This window comes from Alternaria alternata (assembly GCF_001642055.1).
Source record: "Alternaria alternata strain SRC1lrK2f unplaced genomic scaffold CC77scaffold_3, whole genome shotgun sequence".
NCBI lineage: Eukaryota > Fungi > Ascomycota > Dothideomycetes > Pleosporales > Pleosporaceae > Alternaria > Alternaria alternata.
Genome location: NW_017306192.1, coordinates 1,298,683 through 1,319,241, shown reverse-complemented (window position 1 = coordinate 1,319,241; position 20,559 = coordinate 1,298,683). Strand labels below are relative to the sequence as shown.

Genomic DNA, 20,559 nt, shown 5'->3' with positions numbered 1-20,559 from the left:
CAAGTAAAATTGCACTAGTGCTCCATGACTGTTCATACGCGTGTACTCGATTATGTCAAGCGGATGTTGCATTCGTCCGAGATAATCCTTACTCAGGGGACCGTTGTGCACCGCCTCAGATTACGACCGAAAAGTGGAAAATGGATGGAACTCAACAGACAGAAAATCACCGGAACTTGTACAACACAGAGTGGACGTCCTCGGACCATCCGGATGGCCAGCGATGCCAGCAAGGGTTTGTACAATGGAAGACGGGTACCGAGAAGCGCGGCAGACGTAATGGAGCATCCCGAGCGATCCCTCGTCCGGAAGTAGTAAGCTGTCGATCGCGGACCAAAATAAGCGTTGGACGACAGATGCGACCCAGCATCACCACCTGTAGAGGTAAGCAACAACCGCGCATACTGAGTAGATTCGGCTTCTCCATGATGGTGGCCATATATCCTGCTTCGACTAAATGCTATGATTGTGGTGGCTTCTTCTTGGCTGCTTCCGCTTCCGCCGCCGTCCGGGCTGTGATGTCATGTTGAACATAGGAAAAAAGCAGACTCTTGACTGGGCGCCCAGTATAGTAAGACTAATTGCGGTCTCGAACCAGCACGCCGCAAGCACACTGAACGTGGACCCGCACACTTCAAATTCGGCCCGTGTAGCGCGCGCACGCTCCCAATCATCTACTACGGTGAAGGACGAATCTTACTCAAAAGGTCCAAGCATCTCGTCCGAGGCGATGGTGCCAGGACTAGTCGCGGGCATGGGGAGTGTCCGCCATCCGGGGTGCTATGACAACATAGGTCCAAACGTTGTCTAGGAGTCGATATATGTTGAACGGTCGCAGGTGGTCAGCAAAATAAGACAACACCGACGTTGACATTACACGCCAGCACTCGCCGCTGCAACCCACCATGGCTGACTTCAAGTCCAACGGCGAGGCTAACATGTCGGATACGTCATACTCTCATCAAACACAAACCCACAATACTGCCCAATCAGGGTCAGAATCTCAGACTCCTGCCCACGGTGTTGTTCGAACCGCTTCTGGCCGCGAAACCTACTTTCCCGATGGCCATGCTCATGGCAACCACGGACTCTTCTCATCGCACTCCTACACACAAGAAACATCAACATCGGCAGGACATGGATTGTTCTCTTCCACCGAAGCGTCCCAATCTCATCCTACGGGAGAGGAGGTTGTGCCTCTCGAGAAAGTCAACACATCAAGCTCATCCGACTCTTCGGAAACAAAATTCGGATCCAATGGGGAGTCGCGAAAAGTAAAGCGAACCGCTACTTCATCTTCATCCGACGATATGGCTGGAGGCACGCTTCAACGTCGTGCCACCCGCCCTGAAATCGACGACGATGGCAGGCGGGAGTTGGCGCGCATCTTCACATCAGCTTCGAGAGTGACACAGCAGATGAGCATTGCGCAGCCCAATGACCCACGAGTGGACCCCTCCAATGAGGCCTTTGATCTTAGCAAGTTCTTGAACATGTTCCGGAACCAGCTTGAAGGTGAGGGCATCGAGATGAAGAAAGTCAACGTTGTCTACAAGAACCTCAACGTTTTCGGTTCCGGTAAGGCTCTTCAACTTCAGGACACCGTCGCGGATCTTTTCATGATGCCGTTCCGAGCGAAGGAAATCTTCGGCAAGTCAGAACGCAAGCAGATTCTCCACAGCTTCGACGGTATCATCCGAGCCGGCGAGCTTTGTGTAGTACTTGGACGTCCCGGATCTGGTTGCTCAACACTTCTGAAGGCGCTCACTGGTGAGCTTCATGGTCTGGAGACAGATGACTCACTCATCCATTACAACGGCATTCCCCAAGAGCGCATGCGCAAAGAGTTCAAGGGCGAGACAGTTTACAACCAGGAAGTCGACAAGCACTTCCCTCATTTGACCGTAGGTCAGACTCTCGAGTTCGCTGCGGCTGTCAGAACACCATCGAACCGACCCGGTGGAGCCACCCGCGACGAGTTCTCCCAGTTCATGGCTAAGGTCGTTATGGCTGTGCTTGGACTGAGTCACACCTACAATACCAAGGTTGGAAACGACTTTGTTCGTGGTGTTTCCGGTGGAGAGAGGAAGCGAGTATCAGTTGCCGAGATGTTGCTGGCTGGCGCCCCCTTCGCGGCTTGGGATAACTCAACTCGTGGATTGGACTCTGCTACTGCACTAAAGTTCGTCAAGGCTTTGAGGGTCGGCTCAGATCTGGCTGGAGGTGCTGCTGCGGTGGCCATCTACCAGGCTAGTCAGAGCGTGTACGACCAATTCGACAAAGCCGCCGTTCTCTACGAAGGTCGTCAAATCTACTTTGGCCCTGCTAGCGAGGCGAAAGCCTACTTCGAGCGCCAAGGATGGTACTGCCCACCTCGACAGACTGCTGGAGATTTCCTCACAGCCGTCACCAACCCAGATGAGCGAAAGCCCAGGGAGGGTATGGAGAACAAGGTACCACGCACGCCAGAAGACTTTGAGAAGTACTGGCGCGACTCTCCCGAGTACAAAGCCCTACTCGAGGAAATCAAGGACTTCGAAGCCGAGAACCCAGTCAACGAGCACGGCACTCTAGAGACACTGCGCCAGCAGAAGAACTACATCCAGGCCAAACATGCCCGCCCCAAGTCTCCCTACCTCATCAGTGTCCCTATGCAGATCAAGCTCAATACACGACGAGCGTACCAGCGTATTTGGGGTGACGTAGCCTCTACAGCCACACAAGCCGGTCTTAACGTTGTCATCGCTCTCATTGTCGGTTCCATCTACTTCGGTCACTCCAATGGCTCCAGCTCGTTCCAAGGTCGTGGAGCAGTCATTTTCTTGGCCATTCTCTTCAACGCCCTTACGTCCATTGGTGAAATCTCAGGTCTATACGCCCAGCGCCCTATTGTTGAGAAGCACAACTCGTATGCATTCTACCACCCGTCGACCGAAGCTATCGCTGGTATTGTTGCCGATATACCTGTCAAGTTTATACAGGCTGTAGTCTTCAACATCATTTTGTACTTCCTGGCACAGCTTCGGTACACCGCTGGACAGTTCTTCTTGTTCTTCATCGTCACGTATATGGCAACCTTCGTCATGGCAGCTATTTTCCGCACAACTGCAGCCGTTACGAAAACAGCGTCGCAAGCTATGGCAGGCGCCGGTGTCTTGGTGCTTATCCTCGTTATCTACACTGGTTTCGTTATTCGCATTCCCCAGATGCCTGATTGGTTTGGCTGGATCCGATGGATCAATCCCATTGTAAGCTTGTTGCTCGCTCTTCTACCATCAAACGCTAACACTTTCTCTAGTTCTATGCATTCGAAATCCTCCTCGCCAACGAGTTCCATGGGGTCAACTTCCCTTGTGATAGCTTCATCCCTTCAGGTCCCGGATACTCCACAAATGGCAACTCGTTCATCTGTGACACTCAGGGTGCAGTTGCTGGACAGACGTTTATCAACGGTGATAGCTTCATCGAGGTTTCGTACTCGTACTCCTGGAGCCATGTTTGGCGCAACTTCGGCATCCTTTGGGCTTTCCTGATCTTCTTCTTGGTTACCTACTTCATCGCCGTCGAGGTCAACTCTTCCACATCCAACACCGCTGAGCAACTCGTCTTCCGACGTGGTCACGTTCCAGCCTACATGCAACCTGGTTACAGCAAGGGTTCAGATGAGGAAGCTGGAGCTGCCGGTCATGGTGAGAATGAAGGTGCTGGCGATGTCAGTGCTATTGAGGAACAAAAGGGTGTTTTCACTTGGCGTGATGTCGTCTACGATATCGAGATCAAGGGTGAGCCACGCCGATTGCTCGACCATGTCTCTGGTTTCGTCAAGCCTGGAAGTATGACCGCCCTTATGGGTGTCTCGGGAGCTGGAAAGACTACGCTTTTGGATGTTCTGGCTCAGCGAACCACCATGGGTGTCATTACAGGCGATATGTTCGTTAACGGCAAGCCTCTCGACCCCGCATTCCAACGCTCGACCGGTTACGTTCAGCAACAGGATCTTCATCTTGAGACCTCAACCGTCCGCGAAGCATTACAATTCTCCGCTATGTTGCGCCAGCCCAAGACTGTCAGCAAGAAGGAGAAGCACGATTACGTTGAAGAGGTCATCAAGATGCTGAACATGTCCGACTTTGCCGAAGCTGTTGTTGGTGTTCCTGGCGAGGGCCTGAACGTTGAACAGCGCAAGCTCTTGACAATTGGTGTTGAGCTCGCTGCCAAGCCGAAGTTGTTGCTCTTCCTTGACGAGCCCACTTCGGGTCTCGATTCACAGGTCAGTATTTCCACACCAATATATATCTTGCTGACGATTGCTAACTTCTGTACAGAGTTCCTGGTCTATCATCGCCTTCCTCCGCAAGCTCAGCAATGCCGGCCAAGCCATTCTTTGTACCATCCATCAGCCCAGCGCCATTCTCTTCCAAGAGTTCGACCGTCTCCTCTTCCTTGCCCGTGGTGGTAAGACTGTCTACTTCGGCGACCTTGGCGAGAACTCCCGAACACTTCTTGAGTACTTCGAGAACAATGGTGCACGTGCCTGTGGTGAAGATGAGAACCCGGCTGAGTACATGTTGGAGATCGTGAACGCTGGCAAGAACAACAACGGTGAGGACTGGTTCGACGTCTGGAAAGCGAGCGAAGAAGCCAAGGGTGTTCAGCAGCAGATCGATCAACTCCATGAGTCCAAGAAACATGAAAACCTCGATATTGCATCGGAGACCGGTGGTGGCGAGTTCGCCATGCCACTGACAACGCAAATCGTGGAGTGCACATACCGTGCTTTCCAGCAATATTGGCGCATGCCCAGTTACGTTATGGCTAAGTTTGGTCTCTGCACCATCGCTGGTCTCTTCATCGGTTTCTCCTTCTACCAGGCCAACACGACACTTGCAGGCATGCAGACTATCATCTTCTCGGTCTTCATGCTTACAACCATCTTTTCATCGCTTGTACAACAGATCCAACCCCTCTTCATCACGCAACGTTCTCTCTACGAGTCCCGCGAGAGGCCATCAAAGGCTTACAGCTGGATCGCCTTCATGGTTGCCAACGTCATTGTTGAGATCCCATACGGTGTTATCGCTGGTATCCTTACCTTCGCAACTTTCTACTACCCGGTTGTGGGCGCGAGCCAGTCCAGTGAACGTCAAGGCTTGGTTTTGCTGTTCTGCGTGCAACTGCTCATTTACACGTCCACCTTTGCCGACATGACCATCGCAGCGCTACCCAATGCCGAAACAGCATCAGGTCTCGTATCGCTTCTCACACTCATGAGTATCCTCTTCAACGGTGTTTTGCAGCCTCCGAGCCAACTTCCTGGGTTCTGGTTATTCATGTACCGCGTCAGCCCGTTCACGTACTGGATCGGTGGAATGGTCTCGACCATGCTTTCTGGTCGACAGGTTATTTGTAGCGCGCAAGAAGTTTCCGTCTTCGACCCACCGGCTGGCCAGACATGCGGCGCTTATCTAGCCGATTACGCTGCTGCCGCGGGCGGTACCATCCAGAACCCGGAGGCGACCACTAGCTGCAACTACTGCTCGTTGAGCAACGCGGACCAGTTCTTGGCGGGTTCGTCCATCTACTACGGCGAGCGATGGAGGAACTTCGGCATCATCTTCGCCTTCATCGGCTTCAACATTTTCCTTGCTATTCTTACTTACTACTTGTTCCGTGTTGCCAACCTCAAGAACCTTTTCCACAAGAAGAAGGGTCCTGCTAAGGCGAAGGAGGGTGCGGAGAAGGCAGCGCAACAGGGTGGACACCCTGGAGAGCGAAGTGGAGAAAAGGATGCTGGCACCGCTTGAGCTCCATAAAGTCGGTGGTCTCAAAGAGAGGTGTGGTTCTCTTTCGTACCTATAGATCTTTGGGTTATTTGATTTAATCAGTATAGTTAATACTAATTCCTATGTTCAAATCTTTGGCTTGCGTTTCTCAGGTGACAATATTTGTAAATGTAGGCGTGACGGCGACAAAAACGGTCCAGATGCAGTTCGACCATAGCCTCGGTACATGTAGTCTCCTTGGTACATCCATGGAGGCTTCGGCCCGTTATAGCTTCGAGCGGTATTCTCGAATGACTCGTCTTTGAGCCTCATGAAAGCAAGACCGGTACTAGAAGACGGTGGAGAGAAGCTATGGCATATGAAATCTCGCAAGTTACCGAAAGGTCACGAGTGCACGCCTTGACCGTCATGTCGAAGCAAGGGTCGTTCCCTGCAGGCTCAATTGAGTACGCACGTATGAATGCGATCATGATCCAGTCACTCCCTCAGTATGGCACAGTTCCCGCAATAGCGGCTCAACATGGACGATGTGGAGTTGGAAACTCTTGAATGCTTAACCAGTCCTCATACCAGATTGAGTATCCCGAAAACGTCTTGTTCACTGATTCATAACATTACGTACGGGTAGTCCACTACGCATAGGCAAAAACAATGCGGTGTTCTTAACCAAGAACGGTTTTCGGCTGCCGCGATGCGAGAATTTCCATGCTGCCAATAACTTGACCTGACGATCTACGCTCGACTTGAGGCTCAACTTCGGCCCAGAACGTTTTGCGGGGAAGTCTCTTGTGGAGCTCCGGAGCGATCCCCATGTCGCGATGCTGGGGTTTTCCAAGGATGCGTTTCTGATGTCGGTTTAGCGTCTACCGAATTTTACCACTTGCTCCGACGCTTGCTCCATGCACCGAAAATTTCTCTTCATCCGGGACCTCGTGACGATGCCCTACCGATGGTCGTCGGGACTTTTCGTCGGCAACACAGAACTTCCAAGATCTCGCCCCGCTTTCTAATGAACAGACAAGCCTGGAGACGTGGAGCTTGGCTGTGCATGGTCGCATTTTGCGCGGTTTCCCCATGTGCATGAGTCGTGATGGAAGGTGTACCGATGTGTTATGCGGAGACGGATACCGAAGAATACTCTGTCGATGAAACCTCCAGTTCCAGAGTGATGGTTCGTAGCACGTGGAGGAGACAGCATCCTCCAGGATTTGACGCGCGAAAGAGCTAACCCTGCATAGTCGACTGCAGCGCCTCGAAGCGACTCGCTGTCACGAGTCATGTACTACACTCACGATCCCCGCAGATTCGCGCGAGTCAATCAACCCGCTCCGACCTCTTCGTTATTCTTTCTCCACAAGCATCTGCCGACGCGCATACAGACGTCCGACCAGGATCTTGGCAACCGCTATGCCGCCTTGAAATGACGTCGTCTGCCTCGAAACCAGGACGCCATTGGTATGGTACGGGTATGTGGAGACTCCGCAACCCGGACGGGCAAACTTCGGTACATGGTTGTGGCTGCCTCACTGGCTTCTAGCTGTATGATTCGGATCGTGAACTGCCACCGGACGGACGATTGTGCGCCGAGAGAGAAGCAGTATATAAGTACTGCGGTGTAGAACGACAATGGCTATCCAGGCACTCGATTCACCTTCGACAATCCAGAATCATGGCACCTTCTCTCGTCTCTGCAGTGCTCAAGGGCTCTGCCCTCCTGGCTGCAGTCAATGCCCAGAACTTCGCTGGTAGCGGCCGTGACGAAGATGCGTTTGAGTACGTACAGCCGGTCAACACTACTATCTTGACCGAGTATGGTTCCTCACCACCTGTTTACCCTTCGCGTAAGTTATCCTCTATCACTCACTATGGTCATCAATCTAACACTTTGCAGCAAACATCACTGGCGCTGGTGGCTGGGAGATGGGCCTTGAGAAGGCGAAAGCTTTCGTAGCCCAGCTCACTGTTGAGGAGAAGGCCGACATGGTCACTGGTCAAGCCGGACCTTGCGTTGGCAACATCGTTGCTATCCCTCGCCTTGGCTTCCCTGGTCTGTGTCTTCAGGATGGACCTCTTGGAATCCGTGTTGCCGACTACGCCAGCGTCTTCTCTGCTGGTGTATCTGCCGGAGCTACATGGGACAAAGACATCATGTACGAGCGTGGTCACGCCATGGGTAGTGAGTTCAAGGCCAAGGGCTCTCAGATCTTCTTGGGCCCTGTCGCCGGTCCTCTTGGACGTTCCGCCTACGCAGGCCGCAACTGGGAAGGATTCTCCTCCGACCCTTACCTCAGCGGTGTAGCTATGGAGAAGACCATCACCGGTGTTCAGGACGCGGGTGTGCAAGCCTGCGCAAAGCACTGGGTTGGCAACGAGCAGGAAATTCTCCGCAATCCCCTCTACGAGAACGAGAACGACAACACAGAGGCAACTACTGCAGCTCTCTCATCCAACATCGATGACCGTACCATGCACGAGCTCTACATGTGGCCTTTCGCCAACGCAGCCAAGGCCCGTGCCGCCAGCTTCATGTGCTCATACCAGAGGATCAACGGATCTTACGGATGCCAGAACTCTGCCTCACAAAACGGTCTGCTCAAGACTGAGCTTGGTTTCCAAGGATACGTTATGTCTGATTGGGGTGCCACCCACACCGGTGTCGCTGCCATCGAGGCCGGTCTTGACATGAACATGCCTGGTGGACTTGGTGCCTACGGTCTGAACTTTGGCACCCCCTCTTACTTTGGTGGCAACATCACTCTTGCTGTCAACAACGGCAGTCTCGACATGTCCCGTGTCGACGACATGGTTATGCGTATCATGACCCCTTACTTCCAGCTCGGCCAAGATCAGGACTTCCCCTCCGCCGACCCCTCAGGTGCTGACCTCAACACCTTCTCGCCCCGCAGCACGTGGACCCGCGAGTACAACCTCACTGGCGAAGTTAGCCGTGATGTCCGTGGCAACCACGGTGAGCTGATCCGCCGACACGGTGCCGCCGGCAGCGTTCTCCTTAAGAACGTTGACCGTACCCTGCCCCTCAAGGCTCCTCGCAACGTCGCCGTCTTCGGTAACGATGCAGGCGAGCCAGTCCGCAGCTCCGTCCTCAACCAGCAGAACTACGAGTACGGCAGTCTCCTCGCTGGTGGTGGCTCTGGTACCGGTCAATTCACCTACATGATCACCCCTCTCCGTGCCATTCAGGACCGCGTCGCTGCTGATGGTGGTATCACCCAGTCCTTCCTCAACAACACTCACATCATCTCCAACAACGTCAGCCAGCTTGTCATTCCCCGCTCCATCCCCGATGTCTGCATTGTCATGCTCAAGACTTGGGCTGAGGAGGGTGCTGACCGTGCTCATCTCTCAAACGACTGGGATGGTGATGAGGTTGTCGAGTCTGTTGCTTCTTTCTGCAACAACACTGTCGTCGTTACTCACTCTGCTGGTGTCAACACCCTCCCATGGTCTGACCACCCCAACGTTACCGCTATCCTCGCTGCCCACTTCCCTGGCCAGGAGTCTGGAAACTCGCTCGTCGACATTCTCTACGGACACGTCAACCCTTCTGGTCACCTTCCTTACACTATTGCCAACAACGGCTCTGACTGGAACGCCCCTCCCACCACTGCTATCAACACCACTGGATACGCTGACTGGCAGAGCTGGTTCGACGAGAAGCTCGAGATTGACTACCGCCACTTCGACCTCAAGAACATGTCTGTCCGCTACGAATTCGGTTTCGGTCTCTCATACACCACCTTTGAGATCTCCGACATTGAGTCTTCCCCTCTTGAGCACAACATCACTTCCCACCCTGAGCAGCTCCCCATCCAGCCCGGTGGTAACCCCGCTCTCTGGGAGGGTCTCTACAACGTCACTGTTTCTGTTGCCAACACTGGTGACGTTGCCGGTGCCACTGTCCCTCAGCTTTACGTCGGCCTTCCCTCTTCCGCACCTGCTGGCACACCCATCCGTCAGCTCCGCGGTTTCGAGAAGGTCTACCTTGAGGAGGGTGAGAGCCAGAAGGTTTCCTTTGAGCTTCAGCGCAGGGACTTGAGCTACTGGGACATTGTCAGCCAGCAGTGGGTTATCCCTGAGGGCGAGTTCACCATCTGGGTTGGTCTCAGCAGCCGTGACCTGAAGGTTCAGGACAGCTTCACTGTTGTCAGCCAGTAGATAGATATTCCCAAGAGGGATTAGCATGTGATCTTAGTTTAACGACCACGCTATGATAATGTATAAGTTTAACGTTCAACTCTACCTCCCTTGCGAAGATCAACCCTATTTTTGTGCTAACCTCTTAATCTGTGCTAGGTGAGAAAACTTGTGGATGGAGAGACTACCTGTTATCGCTCTGTGCTTTGCGGACCTCCAAGGTATTGTAGAACATTCAGAGAATCAGAGACGAAGCGAGCAAGTTCACATCGTTGCGATAAAAATATAGTCATCATCTATCTCCAACAAGACTGATCAACTTGTAGTTGACGTATCACCACCAAAGCTCCATCGCTTCACCAAGAAGTACTCCTCATCAAGCAGTTGCTTGGTGGCGCATGAGGTTTCCTTAGCAATTACCTTCATGAGTTCTTGTCTGTCAATCTGTTGTATTCTTGTTTGTCAATCTGTTGTATTCTTGTTTGTCAATCTGTTGTATTCTTGTTTGTCAATCTGTTGTACAGATCGTTGGATCATACGATCGATCGTTTCGGTTGCAGAATATTTGTCTTTTGCGTGAAGTCCGAGATTCTGATCATCTTATTCGTCACTGTCGGCGCTTGATGCCGCATCCACCATCCAATCGGGGAGGACTACTGCAGACATGGTCTCGCTTTCGGTAGGACAGAAGGTGGTGTGGGTATTCTGTGGTTCCTTGAGATTTGCAGTGGCGTCGGCGTGATTAGTACCTGGCTTGAGTTTGAAGTTGCCCATATATCTGATTGTGGTGTATGAGTGATGGTCTGAAAGCCGGTGTGGGAGCTTAAGTATTGACTTTGAACGCGTACACGCTCTCTCACCTGGTAAATCTGGCGCAGCACGTGAGAAGCTGTCACCACAAAGCTGGGGTAGAATTAGAGGCGAGAGACGAGATCACTCTATTGCGGAAACTGTCCCATACTAAGGGAGTGACTGAATTGTGTACCTTCTTGACTCAGAAGATGCAAGCTCCTTCTTGGAGCAATGCTTGCTTTTAGTGGACATCAAGACTGTGATAGCTGTTTCGTCGACTTCAATACTTGGGAGAATACCTTAACACGGATATAGTGTATGGACTTGTAGACATAGTTGTGCTGGCGGAGTGAAGACGCAAGCGGAAGTCCGAGGCACGTTCCAATCGGAGAAACCCCGGCATCCTCCCCGAAAGTGCAATCGCATAGTCGCGAACTCAAGCTCCCAGCATCAACGCCAAAGAGCCACCACCCCCAGTTTCCAGCTTCCTCACACGCGCACGACGCGCCAATCGCTTCAAAATGGCTGCAGCAGAAGCCGAAGTCGCAGACGCGCTCTACAACCTCCGCCTGAGCATCAAAGCCAGCGCAACACCTATTCTCACCACGAGCGCCGAACCTACACCTGCCGACACTGTCGCTGATCTCTCCGTCGCAACACACGTCTCCTTCAATACCGACTCTGGCGACCACAGAGTGTTTGCGCTGAACACACCCACGCGATTCGCCCCAGATGGCAAGGCGGTTGATTTGCGCAGCTGCTACTTCGCGTGGCTGAACAAGGACGCTTCTGTCACCGACTACTTCGCCGCTGTCCAGACAATCAACGAGGAGCTGCCAAGTGGTGCGGGAGGAAGTGTGCAGAATTTGACGTTCGCGCAGAAGATTGAGCTTATTGCTTGGTTGAGCGGAGAGACGGAGAGCAGTGATAGCATCGCTCCTATAGATGAAGGCGCCCTGGCTGCGGCCGCTGGTGATGCGGCGGCGATTGCAGGTGGAAAGGGCGTTCCAGTTGATGGAGGAAGGGGCACCAAAGTAGGGAGCGCGGGCAAGATGGTGGATGCGCGGTTACTGCAGATCTACGACGGAGAAAGGAAGATGGGAGACCACAACAGCGTGCTGAGAGGTACCAAGAACGTCGTATGTATCACCCAGCTTGTTAATATCGTCACAACGGTAGACTAACACATACCAGGACTTCTCATCTTACCGCAAGATCGCCAGTACATTCCTCCGCTCACGCCCCGACGCCAACAAAATCCCTGCGCCTCAACCTGCCCTGGTCGCGAACCTCCAAAAGCGTACTCAGCGCCGTCTGCAACCCATTATCCTCCTGTCTCCATCCGCCTCGTCCCTCCTCCGTACCTCGAACGTAAAAACCTTCCTGAGCGACGGCATCTTCATCCCACCCAATACTACAGACTCGTCCAGCACATCCGCCTCAGCAAACATGATCCAGATCCAACGTCTCCTCCCCTCCATCTCCTCACAACCGTTGACATTTATCTGCGTTGACTCCACCGCCAGTTTCAAGCCTACATACTGGAGCCGTGTAGTTGCCATCTTCACTACAGGCCAGCTCTGGCAATTCAAGAGCTACAAGTACACCCAGCCAGCTGAGCTTTTTGCAAACTACCCAGGTATTTTTGTGGGCTGGAGCTCAGAAGAGCCACCGGAGACGGTCAAGCAGCTGGGTAGGGGTGTGCTGCCTGTAGGCGTAGACAAGTGGACGGGAAGCGAAAAGGGTAGGTGGAGGGATCGCGAGGTTGTAGAGAGAATTTGGGGCAGGATCGAGGAGGGTATGCGGAAGGGCGGTTGGACTAGAGATGGACCTGGTCTCGCTGGGCAGCAGGGACGATAAGAATCGAGACTATGTGTGCCTTGATAGGAGTCGAGTTTGTATCGATATGTTACGGAAGTCTATGCTGGGGTTCCTGGGTGTTTAGGCGTTGGATTACCATGCATGGTCGGCATAGCGCGCGGTGTATACCTTCCAAAAGCTGGTTTCGCGTGTACTAGATTTGACGGAAGAACAAATTCAACGTATAATAGCGACATGTTCAGACCATTCAACTAAAATACAATCGGTTGTGACAGTCATTCAATCATATATGTCATTCAAATCCGTGATATCTCATCCCAATTAGAAACACCTTTGATCCAAAACCCGCAGAGCAGCCGCTCGCCAGATGTAAACGATAACTCCTGATAGATAGACCGAGGTCATAACTTTTTTTTCTCCCTCTAACCTGTGCCTTCTACCACTCCAGTGGTTCGGTAATCTCCTCTCCACGGTTAGTCTTGGGCACCGGTTGCGCCTGGACCTTGACCGGTCCGCGTCCATGCCTCTTCAAGTACCCACTTCCATCCAGCCAAGGCCAGACGGCTGTGCGCTTCTGCTCATGCTTCTCGATCTTGTCGACGTTGGCCATGGTCAGGCCAATGTCATCAAGTCCGTTAACAAGGCAGTGTTTCCTGAACTCCTCAACTTCAAACTTGGCCAGTTCGGTTCCATCCGCAGCACGGATGACTTGGTTGGGAAGGTCGACTTCGATTTCTTTGCCAGCGTTCGCTTCGTCAGCGACGCGTTTCAGGACAGCCTCGTCTCCGATACGGATGGGCAGCATGCCGTTCTTGAAGGTGTTGTTAAAGAAGATGTCGCCGAACGATGGGGCGATGATGCACTTGATGCCGAAATCGAGGAGCGCCCAGGGTGCGTGCTCGCGACTTGAACCACAGCCAAAGTTGGGTCCTGTGCATACTAGAATCTTTGAGTTGTGGTAAGGCTCCTTGTTCAGTACAAAGGATGGGTCTTCCTTGTCACTGCCAGCTTCGAAGCGCCAGGCGTGGAAGAGAGCACTGCCGAGACCTGAGCGCTTGATGGTCTTGAGGAACTGCTTGGGGATAATGGCGTCGGTGTCGATGTTTGCCACGTCCATGGGCGCCGCGTATCCGCGAAGAGTCTCGAACTTGGGCATACCGGCTGAGGCGCTGCCTGTGCTGCTAGTGTTCGAGGCGGTGTGCTGAGGTCCGGAGCTGGGAAGGTCCATAATCTTTTCGAACTCTTCGTCACTGCTGGGAGGCTCGACTTGAGCGTCCAGCTCGATCTTCGGTGAGCCCTTAGCCTGTGCCGGAGCCTGCGGGGCGAGTTTCCGTACATCGGCAAGGTTTCCTACGATAGCGGCAGCGGCGGCCATAGCAGGCGACATGAGATGTGTTCGGCCACCAGCACCCTGTCGGCCCTCGAAGTTTCGGTTGGAGGTTGACGCACATCGCTCGCCAGGTGACAGAATGTCGGGGTTCATGCCCAAGCACATTGAGCATCCAGCCTCTCTCCACTCGAACCCGGCATCACTGAAGATCTTGTCAAGACCTTCGGCCTCTGCCTGCTTCTTAACCAGACCAGAACCCGGGACGATCATAGCACGCTTGATGTTAGAAGCCACCTTCTTGCCCTCAACGATTTGAGCAGCTGACCGAAGATCCTCGATACGAGCATTTGTGCAGGATCCGATGAAGATCTTGTCAAGGGGAATCTCCTGCATCGGGGTGCCGGCAGTCAGGCCCATGTACTTCAGAGCACGTTCGCACGCCAGCTTCTTGGTCGCATCCTCAAAGTCGTCGGGTCCAGGTACAACGCCAGTGATGGGAATGACATCCTGTGGCGAAGTGCCCCAGGAGACTGTCGGGGCAATGTCCTTTGCGTCAATCAAGACCTCAATGTCGTATTTGGCGCCCTCGTCGGACTTGAGTCCAAGCCAGTAGTTGCAAGCTTTCTTCCACTCTGGGCTGTCGACCTTGGGTGCAAGGGGCTTTCCCTTGAGATAATCGATAGTGATCTGATCAGGCGCGATCATACCAGCTCGTGCGCCACCTTCGATTGACATGTTGCAAATCGACATACGCGCCTCCATACTCAAGCCGCGGATAGCCGAGCCACAGAACTCGATGACGGCACCTGTTCCTCCAGCCGTGCCAATCTTGCCAATGACGTGCAGGATAATGTCCTTGCTGCCAACACCAGGTCCGAGTTCTCCGTCGACCTGAACCTTCATGTTCTTACTCCGCTGTGTGATGATGGTCTGGGTGGCCAAGACGTGTTCTACCTCGCTGGTACCGATACCAAAGGCGAGAGCACCGAAAGCGCCATGTGTGGATGTGTGACTGTCACCGCATACGACTGTGGTGCCGGGCAGCGTGAAGCCCTGTTCAGGTCCGATGATGTGCACGATACCCTGCCTCTTGTCGTCAAGGCCAAAGTATGTGAGGTCGAAGGCCTTGACATTCTCCTCGAGAGTCATGCATTGTAACCGCGAGTCGGTCTCTTCGATGAATTTCTCGGTCGTGGTGAGGTTTTTCCGCGAGGCGGTAGGGATGTTCTGTTGCTGTTAGTCGCTGATGTATTCCCCGGAATGGGGAACATACGTGGTCGACTGTGGCGAGGGTGCAGTCTGGTCTTCGTACTCGGCGGCCGGCATTTCGGAGACCCTCGAATGCTTGCTGTGGTTGTATAAGCGTGCGCACTCAAGTTACGGATTGCGAGATCTGCCTACTGGTGATGTCACTTCGTGGACAAGATGCCTATCTGCGCAGCAGTCAGTACAGAACAAGTAGGTTACACAGCGCAGTACATACCAATATACAGAAGGATTGTGCCATCCTCCTTCTCTTCGACGATGTGGTCTTCAAAGACCTTGTCGTACAAGGTCTGCGGCGGTTTTACTGCAGACGGCATTTTGAATATATATGGGTTATGAGTAGTACAACAAATTCAATTTGAGTGCACTGAAAAGTTGAGAATGAGCAATAGAAGTAAGAGACACTCGGCAAGGGCAGGTACCGGCTTAAATGAGGCGCATGTGGGAACTCAAATCGCTGGAAGGCGAACGAGGCACAAAAACATGCCGGCCGATGTTCGGAGTCGACGACAAGAGGGGCACAGCCGCCAATCACGCTGCGATTGATGACGGACCACTTCGGCCTCCACCGCTGTCGGGCTGCGTTATTTCACTATCTAGTAGGTGATAATTCACGATGCTGATCTTGAGCCATTAGAGACGCAAGGAACCTTGCCGCGCATCTCGTCTGGCGCTGAGAGAGCTACTCTAGGCACTGTTTCCGCTACCGATGACGACGTTCACGTGCGAAGAGGTCCGACTCTGCCCCGCATCGTGCATGCCCCACTGCACCGCCTCCCGATCCATCTGCAAAAGTCAGCCAATTTCCAAGCACTCCGATTTGACGTTTCATGAGCATGTTTCCAGGACAGCTAACGTTGCCCTGGCTAACCCACACGTTTACCCAAGCGTTGTAATGTTGAACGTAGGACTTTACAAACGGTGCAAATGTTTGCGAGAGGCGGTCAACTGGGGAAAAAAGGAAACCACCTCGATAGGAGAGCGAATTGCTTCTTTCGATAGGAATCCTTCGATAGAATCAATACTCCTTCTTCAACTTCAAACCTATCAGGGCACGGTAAGCAGCATATGCCGAAGTCATATATTTACTCGGTATCAGGACATTGCCGGCCGGCCCATGTAGGATATGACTTTTAAGTACATTTTTGTTACCACTACTCGAGCAGACAACGCCATGTGAATAGTTTACATGTCCCACAACCCGTCAATCTATACACACATATCCATACATCTACAGATTGTCCGCGGTGAAGATAAGCAAAGCCATCCGATGTCGTACAAACAGCCCTAGAACTCCAACCGCGAACTGGAACGCGAGCAAACCCATGGCTAAGCGGTCTTCCCGCATTGGACCGAACCATACTAACCATAAATTGATTAGTGTAAAGTTGCTCGACGAAACCACCTGCCCCTTCGCATCAATCTCAACATCAAGCATCCGAAGCCGGTGCAGCACCTTGAGGCTCTCCGCTATCGGTCGTCGTAATGGTTTGGTAAATTCGACGCGCGATGGCTCCAGTAGTCCTGTCCGTGCGTTGAAATGCGGAAGCCGATGTCGGGGACATGGTACGATATGGAAGAGCTGGGGTGCCGAGTAGACGAAGTTGAACGCTTGCGGTATGAGTAGCAAGATTAGCGTTTTACTGAAATGGCCGAGGATAGCGACTACGGCGAATACCATGCCCGCAAAATAGCAGTATGTATCTCCCACAAACACCTTTGCTGGATACCAGTTGTGCATCAGTAGAGCCAACGAGACACCAATAAATGGTAGTAGCAAATACAGCGAGAACAGATGGGAGTCTGTTGCCGGATGCGGATACGTCGTGAATGGCGAGAGATAGAGCATGTCGTTGCCAACAATCAGGACTGCGATGACTATAGACTGAGCCACCTCGATACCGTTGATACCCGCCAGGATGTTGATGCTATTTGAGGAGAAGATGGACATGAGCGCCATGTAGACGTAGTACAGCCAGCCTGGACGTATATCAGTACCTCGCTTCGTAATCATGCTCGACATGAATGCATACCTAGATCAAAGAGTTCGCCCAAGTAAGGTCTCAGTGGTACCGGAACAACCATCTGTGTGACGCCAAAGTCGACAAAGTAGACGACGAGCATGGGAATGACTGCAAAGGCGGGGATGAGCACCTTGTGTCGCCATCTTATGTCGAACAAATCGTCACCAATTCCAAGCAGTACGATAGACTGAAGGGAGAGAATAGCGGATAGGTAAGATGCAAGCTTGTTGTGGGGAAATCTGTGTAGTAGCCTCCCGGTCTCGATCAGCTCCAATTCCTTTATGATATCCCTATTGCCGCCCCCTGACGTTGCGACTACAATGTCCTTGTAGAAAGGCCATGGTATGAAGAATATCAGGACGAAAAGGTACACCATCGCACACACCGCTCCCATCATCTCAGGGCTGTTTCCGTCAGTCAATTGACAAGCGGATCAGAGTATGTGGCACTTACATCTCAATCTGTTTGAGCTTGCAGAGATCTCGTCCCTTGAAGCCACGCTTCATGAAAGCATTTCCAAGCCATCGTATCAACGCATAGCAGAACGCAAATGCTAGACCACTGAGCGCTATCGACGCAACAAGCGGCTCACCATCACCATGAAGAGTGTTGGTCAGCACTCCAAGGCAGGCGATAGACAAGGAAAGCAGTGAAAATGTCTCTGTTGATGACAGCGCACTCGTCATGGTGACTGTAATTGTGTTGAATGCCGTGGTGACGGCGGATCTTGGCACGTAGACGCCTGTAGTTGTTGACTCCGCCCAGCCGTTTGCTGTCGCGACAATATCAGCGACGGTCGCGCAACTCCCTCACAACAGCATCAACTGAGCTCGCCGCTCTGCCCAATAACAACTTCTTTGTCTGATTCCGGAGCCTGATTTCGCGTAAAGTGTTCGAACCGGACTTGAGACTGACAGAGAAAGCCAGCAGATAGATCCACAAGCTTCAGCAACGAACCAGAAAAGCTCACGACGTGAGCGAGAGACGACAAGAGCAGAACGATCTGCACGAAGTTGTGGTTGCGGTGTTTGGTGAGTAGAGATTCTGGCAAGGTGTTGTTTCGGCTTCTTCCTGCTCTGCTAACCCGAAACGATAGACCCACGAACATTGGCATCAAACATGGCCGCCAACAACAACGCGGGCGCCCCGGCAAAGACCGATCATCTCTTGGACGGTCTGAACGCCGTAAGCACTCACCTTACTTCACCAAACTTCCTTCGACAACTGACTGCGTCCCGTCTGCCGTCGGCTGCGGTGAGCGATTCGTCGTCCTTGAGCCCCACCAAAGACGAAGCACGGTCGCGTGCACGCAAGCCGGACTTCAACATCGCCGTCGCGCTTGAAGATGAGATCGAGAACGCAGACCTGATCGCTCCCCTGATTCAAGAGCCTTGTGCCGACGGTAGCACAGGTAGTATTGAGCAGCGCGTCGTCGACTACCTAGAGGTGAACTTCGTGGACGCGCATCGCGTCTACGCCAAGATGGCTGCAGCGCAGAGCTTCCAGACCTTCTCGCATGGCCACCAGGACCTCGTACTCGCCGTCGACTTCAATTACTTCGGCACGCGCATGGTCACGGCAAGCTCAGACCACCGTGCCAAGGTCTGGGACAAGAAGGACGATTCGTGGACCCTCGTCGAGAGCTGGAAGGCTCACAATGCTGAGATCATCGATGTAAGTTATCTAATCTTCAGCCGCAAATCTCCTTTCGGTCGCCTGCATGCCATTTCGCCACCTTTGTGAACCATCGCTAATCTGATGCTAGATCAAGTGGAACGGCCCGTTCATGGGCGAGGTGGTCGGCAGTATTGGTGAAGATGGCCACTGCAAGATCTGGCAAGAGGATGCTACTGAGGTAGCCATGTCCGGCAATCGCTTCAAGCTGATCTACAACCTGCAGTCGTTGACCAACGCTCCATTCATGTCTTTGGACTTTAAGAACATCATGCAGGAGACTTGGCTCGCGCTTATCACCCGCGACGGCTATCTCACTGTGTATGAGCCTCAAGACCAGAGTAACCTCCATGAGTGGACTATCCTGGCAGAGCGCTGGGTCTCCGAGAACAATCCTCCAGAGCGTCAAGATGAAGTGGGCTTCAAGGTCGTTTTTCACAAGGAAAAGCTGCCCTGCTGGACCGCCATTACCGCTGGCCTCGATCGCAAGTCGCTATCCCTCGCTGTTGCCGCTATGAAGGACGTCCTCATCTTCCGCACTGACAAGGCCAAGCGCTTCTTCCAGGTTGCAAAGCTGGAGGGTGCACGCCAGATCATTCGAGACTTGGCTTGGGCTAACGGCTCTATGCGGGGCTACGACATCTTGGCTACAACTAGCAAAGACGGAGCTATTCGCATCTATGAGCTTCGCACGCAGACCGATGATAAGAACGCTGCGCCTGGAACTGCATCGTCATCGGCTCCGCTGTCAGTATCTCCGCGAGGTCATCGACAGAACGCGCCGTCTGGAATAGGAGCTGGACTGGCCGGAGCTTCGAAGGCTCCCGATGCGTCTCTCGAAAACGAGCAGTATCCTGGTCGCATCAAGCAGAAGGCAGAGATGACAGATGAGCTGACCAACCATCACGGAGCAGTTTGGCGTGTCACATTCTCACAGATGGGTAAGCCAGTCCAACGGAACGTGCATGGCCACAGCTAACAGCTAATATAGGTGATCTTCTCGTTACTACTGGAGACGATGCCAGCATTCGCACCTGGAAGAAGGCCGCTGACGGCCACTGGCAGGAATACGCCCAGATTGAGACCGCCGAAGACTAGCGGGCCAACCCAATTCTAGTATACCCAAGTTCCAGATGCGTTTCCGACACATTGTGGTTCAACATGAAAGCATGATTATGATATTTACGGCGTTGGTGGTAGATGAATTGGCAATGGTCTTTTGGCAAGCAGGTATCGCAAGCTAAGCGCACTGCACAACGAACGACTCTGGGATCATTTAGGGCGAGTTTTGTACGACTCATTTTCGGTGTTTAGGCATATGAAGAACATCACACGGCACACGACGCAGTGGTGCATTCTGGCTACCGCACTCCGTCAAGTCATCCCACGTTTAGATACCCACGGCTATCCATCACGGAGCTTCAGCCATATCATGGTGGGAACTTTAACTCTCTGTATAGTACAAGTATCAATCGACCAAGTACAATGTGGCATTTTGTGTTATATCGTATTGTCCGATGCCAACCTTCGCTTTGTTGACATAGAAACAGCGCAGGGTAGAACATATAGCCCCGAAGCAGACTGATGACGTATTCTATTACCAGGATTTGCGTATTTCTGGGTGAGATAGATTGTCATGTTGCACCTAGGGGGTGTATATAGAATGATAGGTGAACAGCCACAAGGCGCGGGAACTGAAAGCTGTCCAGATGAG

At 52.8% G+C, this 20,559-nt stretch overlaps 6 protein-coding genes across 6 annotated transcripts; 4 read left to right on the top strand and 2 right to left on the bottom strand.

The window, feature by feature from the left end:
• The first annotated feature begins 718 nt into the window (after positions 1-718).
• Positions 719-5,914, top strand: CC77DRAFT_540853 (hypothetical protein). Its single transcript, XM_018532084.1, has 3 exons — positions 719-3,248; positions 3,299-4,270; positions 4,326-5,914. Exons 1-3 carry the CDS (start codon positions 906-908, stop codon positions 5,802-5,804), a joined length of 4,794 nt encoding a protein of 1,597 aa, XP_018390119.1. The 5' UTR covers positions 719-905; the 3' UTR covers positions 5,805-5,914.
• Positions 5,915-7,452: 1,538 nt separating this feature from the next.
• On the top strand, positions 7,453-9,959 carry CC77DRAFT_1028475 (hypothetical protein; the record flags this gene model as incomplete). Its single annotated transcript, XM_018526448.1, has 2 exons — positions 7,453-7,624; positions 7,675-9,959. 2 exons carry the CDS (start codon positions 7,453-7,455, stop codon positions 9,957-9,959), a joined length of 2,457 nt encoding a protein of 818 aa, XP_018390118.1.
• Positions 9,960-11,181: 1,222 nt separating this feature from the next.
• Positions 11,182-12,819, top strand: CC77DRAFT_981968 (CDC73-domain-containing protein). The gene is made up of 2 exons (XM_018536097.1): positions 11,182-11,869; positions 11,925-12,819. The coding sequence occupies exons 1-2, from the start codon at positions 11,252-11,254 to the stop codon at positions 12,588-12,590; spliced, it is 1,284 nt and encodes a 427-aa protein (XP_018390117.1). The 5' UTR covers positions 11,182-11,251; the 3' UTR covers positions 12,591-12,819.
• Positions 12,500-15,780, bottom strand: CC77DRAFT_955795 (3-isopropylmalate dehydratase). The gene is made up of 5 exons (XM_018535487.1): positions 15,570-15,780; positions 15,365-15,514; positions 15,283-15,314; positions 15,155-15,229; positions 12,500-15,108 (listed from the first exon to the last, which is right to left on the bottom strand). Exons 2-5 carry the CDS (start codon positions 15,462-15,464, stop codon positions 12,988-12,990), a joined length of 2,328 nt encoding a protein of 775 aa, XP_018390116.1. The 5' UTR covers positions 15,465-15,514; positions 15,570-15,780; the 3' UTR covers positions 12,500-12,987.
• Positions 15,781-16,324: 544 nt separating this feature from the next.
• CC77DRAFT_540732 (UDP-GlcNAc-1-phosphate transferase) lies at positions 16,325-18,073 on the bottom strand. The gene is made up of 3 exons (XM_018532083.1): positions 17,625-18,073; positions 17,181-17,575; positions 16,325-17,127 (listed from the first exon to the last, which is right to left on the bottom strand). The coding sequence occupies exons 1-3, from the start codon at positions 17,855-17,857 to the stop codon at positions 16,379-16,381; spliced, it is 1,377 nt and encodes a 458-aa protein (XP_018390115.1). The 5' UTR covers positions 17,858-18,073; the 3' UTR covers positions 16,325-16,378.
• Positions 18,074-18,262: 189 nt separating this feature from the next.
• CC77DRAFT_981957 (nucleoporin seh1) lies at positions 18,263-20,343 on the top strand. The gene is made up of 3 exons (XM_018536096.1): positions 18,263-18,845; positions 18,937-19,786; positions 19,837-20,343. Exons 1-3 carry the CDS (start codon positions 18,291-18,293, stop codon positions 19,941-19,943), a joined length of 1,512 nt encoding a protein of 503 aa, XP_018390114.1. The 5' UTR covers positions 18,263-18,290; the 3' UTR covers positions 19,944-20,343.
• Positions 20,344-20,559: the final 216 nt, after the last annotated feature.

Bases quoted from the DNA above. Each gene is read 5' to 3' on its own strand.
- CC77DRAFT_540853 (XM_018532084.1), top strand. From the start codon at position 906: ATGGCTGACTTCAAGTCCAACGGCGAGGCTAACATGTCGGATACGTCA. The intron at 3,249-3,298 runs GTAAGCTTGTTG...CACTTTCTCTAG, and splicing joins TCCGATGGATCAATCCCATT to TTCTATGCATTCGAAATCCT. The intron at 4,271-4,325 runs GTCAGTATTTCC...ACTTCTGTACAG, and splicing joins CTTCGGGTCTCGATTCACAG to AGTTCCTGGTCTATCATCGC.
- CC77DRAFT_981968 (XM_018536097.1), top strand. From the start codon at position 11,252: ATGGCTGCAGCAGAAGCCGAAGTCGCAGACGCGCTCTACAACCTCCGC. The intron at 11,870-11,924 runs GTATGTATCACC...AACACATACCAG, and splicing joins TGAGAGGTACCAAGAACGTC to GACTTCTCATCTTACCGCAA.
- CC77DRAFT_955795 (XM_018535487.1), bottom strand. From the start codon at position 15,464: ATGCCGTCTGCAGTAAAACCGCCGCAGACCTTGTACGACAAGGTCTTT. The intron at 15,230-15,282 runs GTAGGCAGATCT...ATACAACCACAG, and splicing joins TCCACGAAGTGACATCACCA to CAAGCATTCGAGGGTCTCCG. The intron at 15,109-15,154 runs GTATGTTCCCCA...TAACAGCAACAG, and splicing joins CCCTCGCCACAGTCGACCAC to AACATCCCTACCGCCTCGCG.
- CC77DRAFT_540732 (XM_018532083.1), bottom strand. From the start codon at position 17,857: ATGACGAGTGCGCTGTCATCAACAGAGACATTTTCACTGCTTTCCTTG. The intron at 17,576-17,624 runs GTAAGTGCCACA...TGACGGAAACAG, and splicing joins AAGCTCAAACAGATTGAGAT to CCCTGAGATGATGGGAGCGG. The intron at 17,128-17,180 runs GTATGCATTCAT...ATATACGTCCAG, and splicing joins GGGCGAACTCTTTGATCTAG to GCTGGCTGTACTACGTCTAC.
- CC77DRAFT_981957 (XM_018536096.1), top strand. From the start codon at position 18,291: ATGGCCGCCAACAACAACGCGGGCGCCCCGGCAAAGACCGATCATCTC. The intron at 18,846-18,936 runs GTAAGTTATCTA...ATCTGATGCTAG, and splicing joins ACAATGCTGAGATCATCGAT to ATCAAGTGGAACGGCCCGTT. The intron at 19,787-19,836 runs GTAAGCCAGTCC...CAGCTAATATAG, and splicing joins TGTCACATTCTCACAGATGG to GTGATCTTCTCGTTACTACT.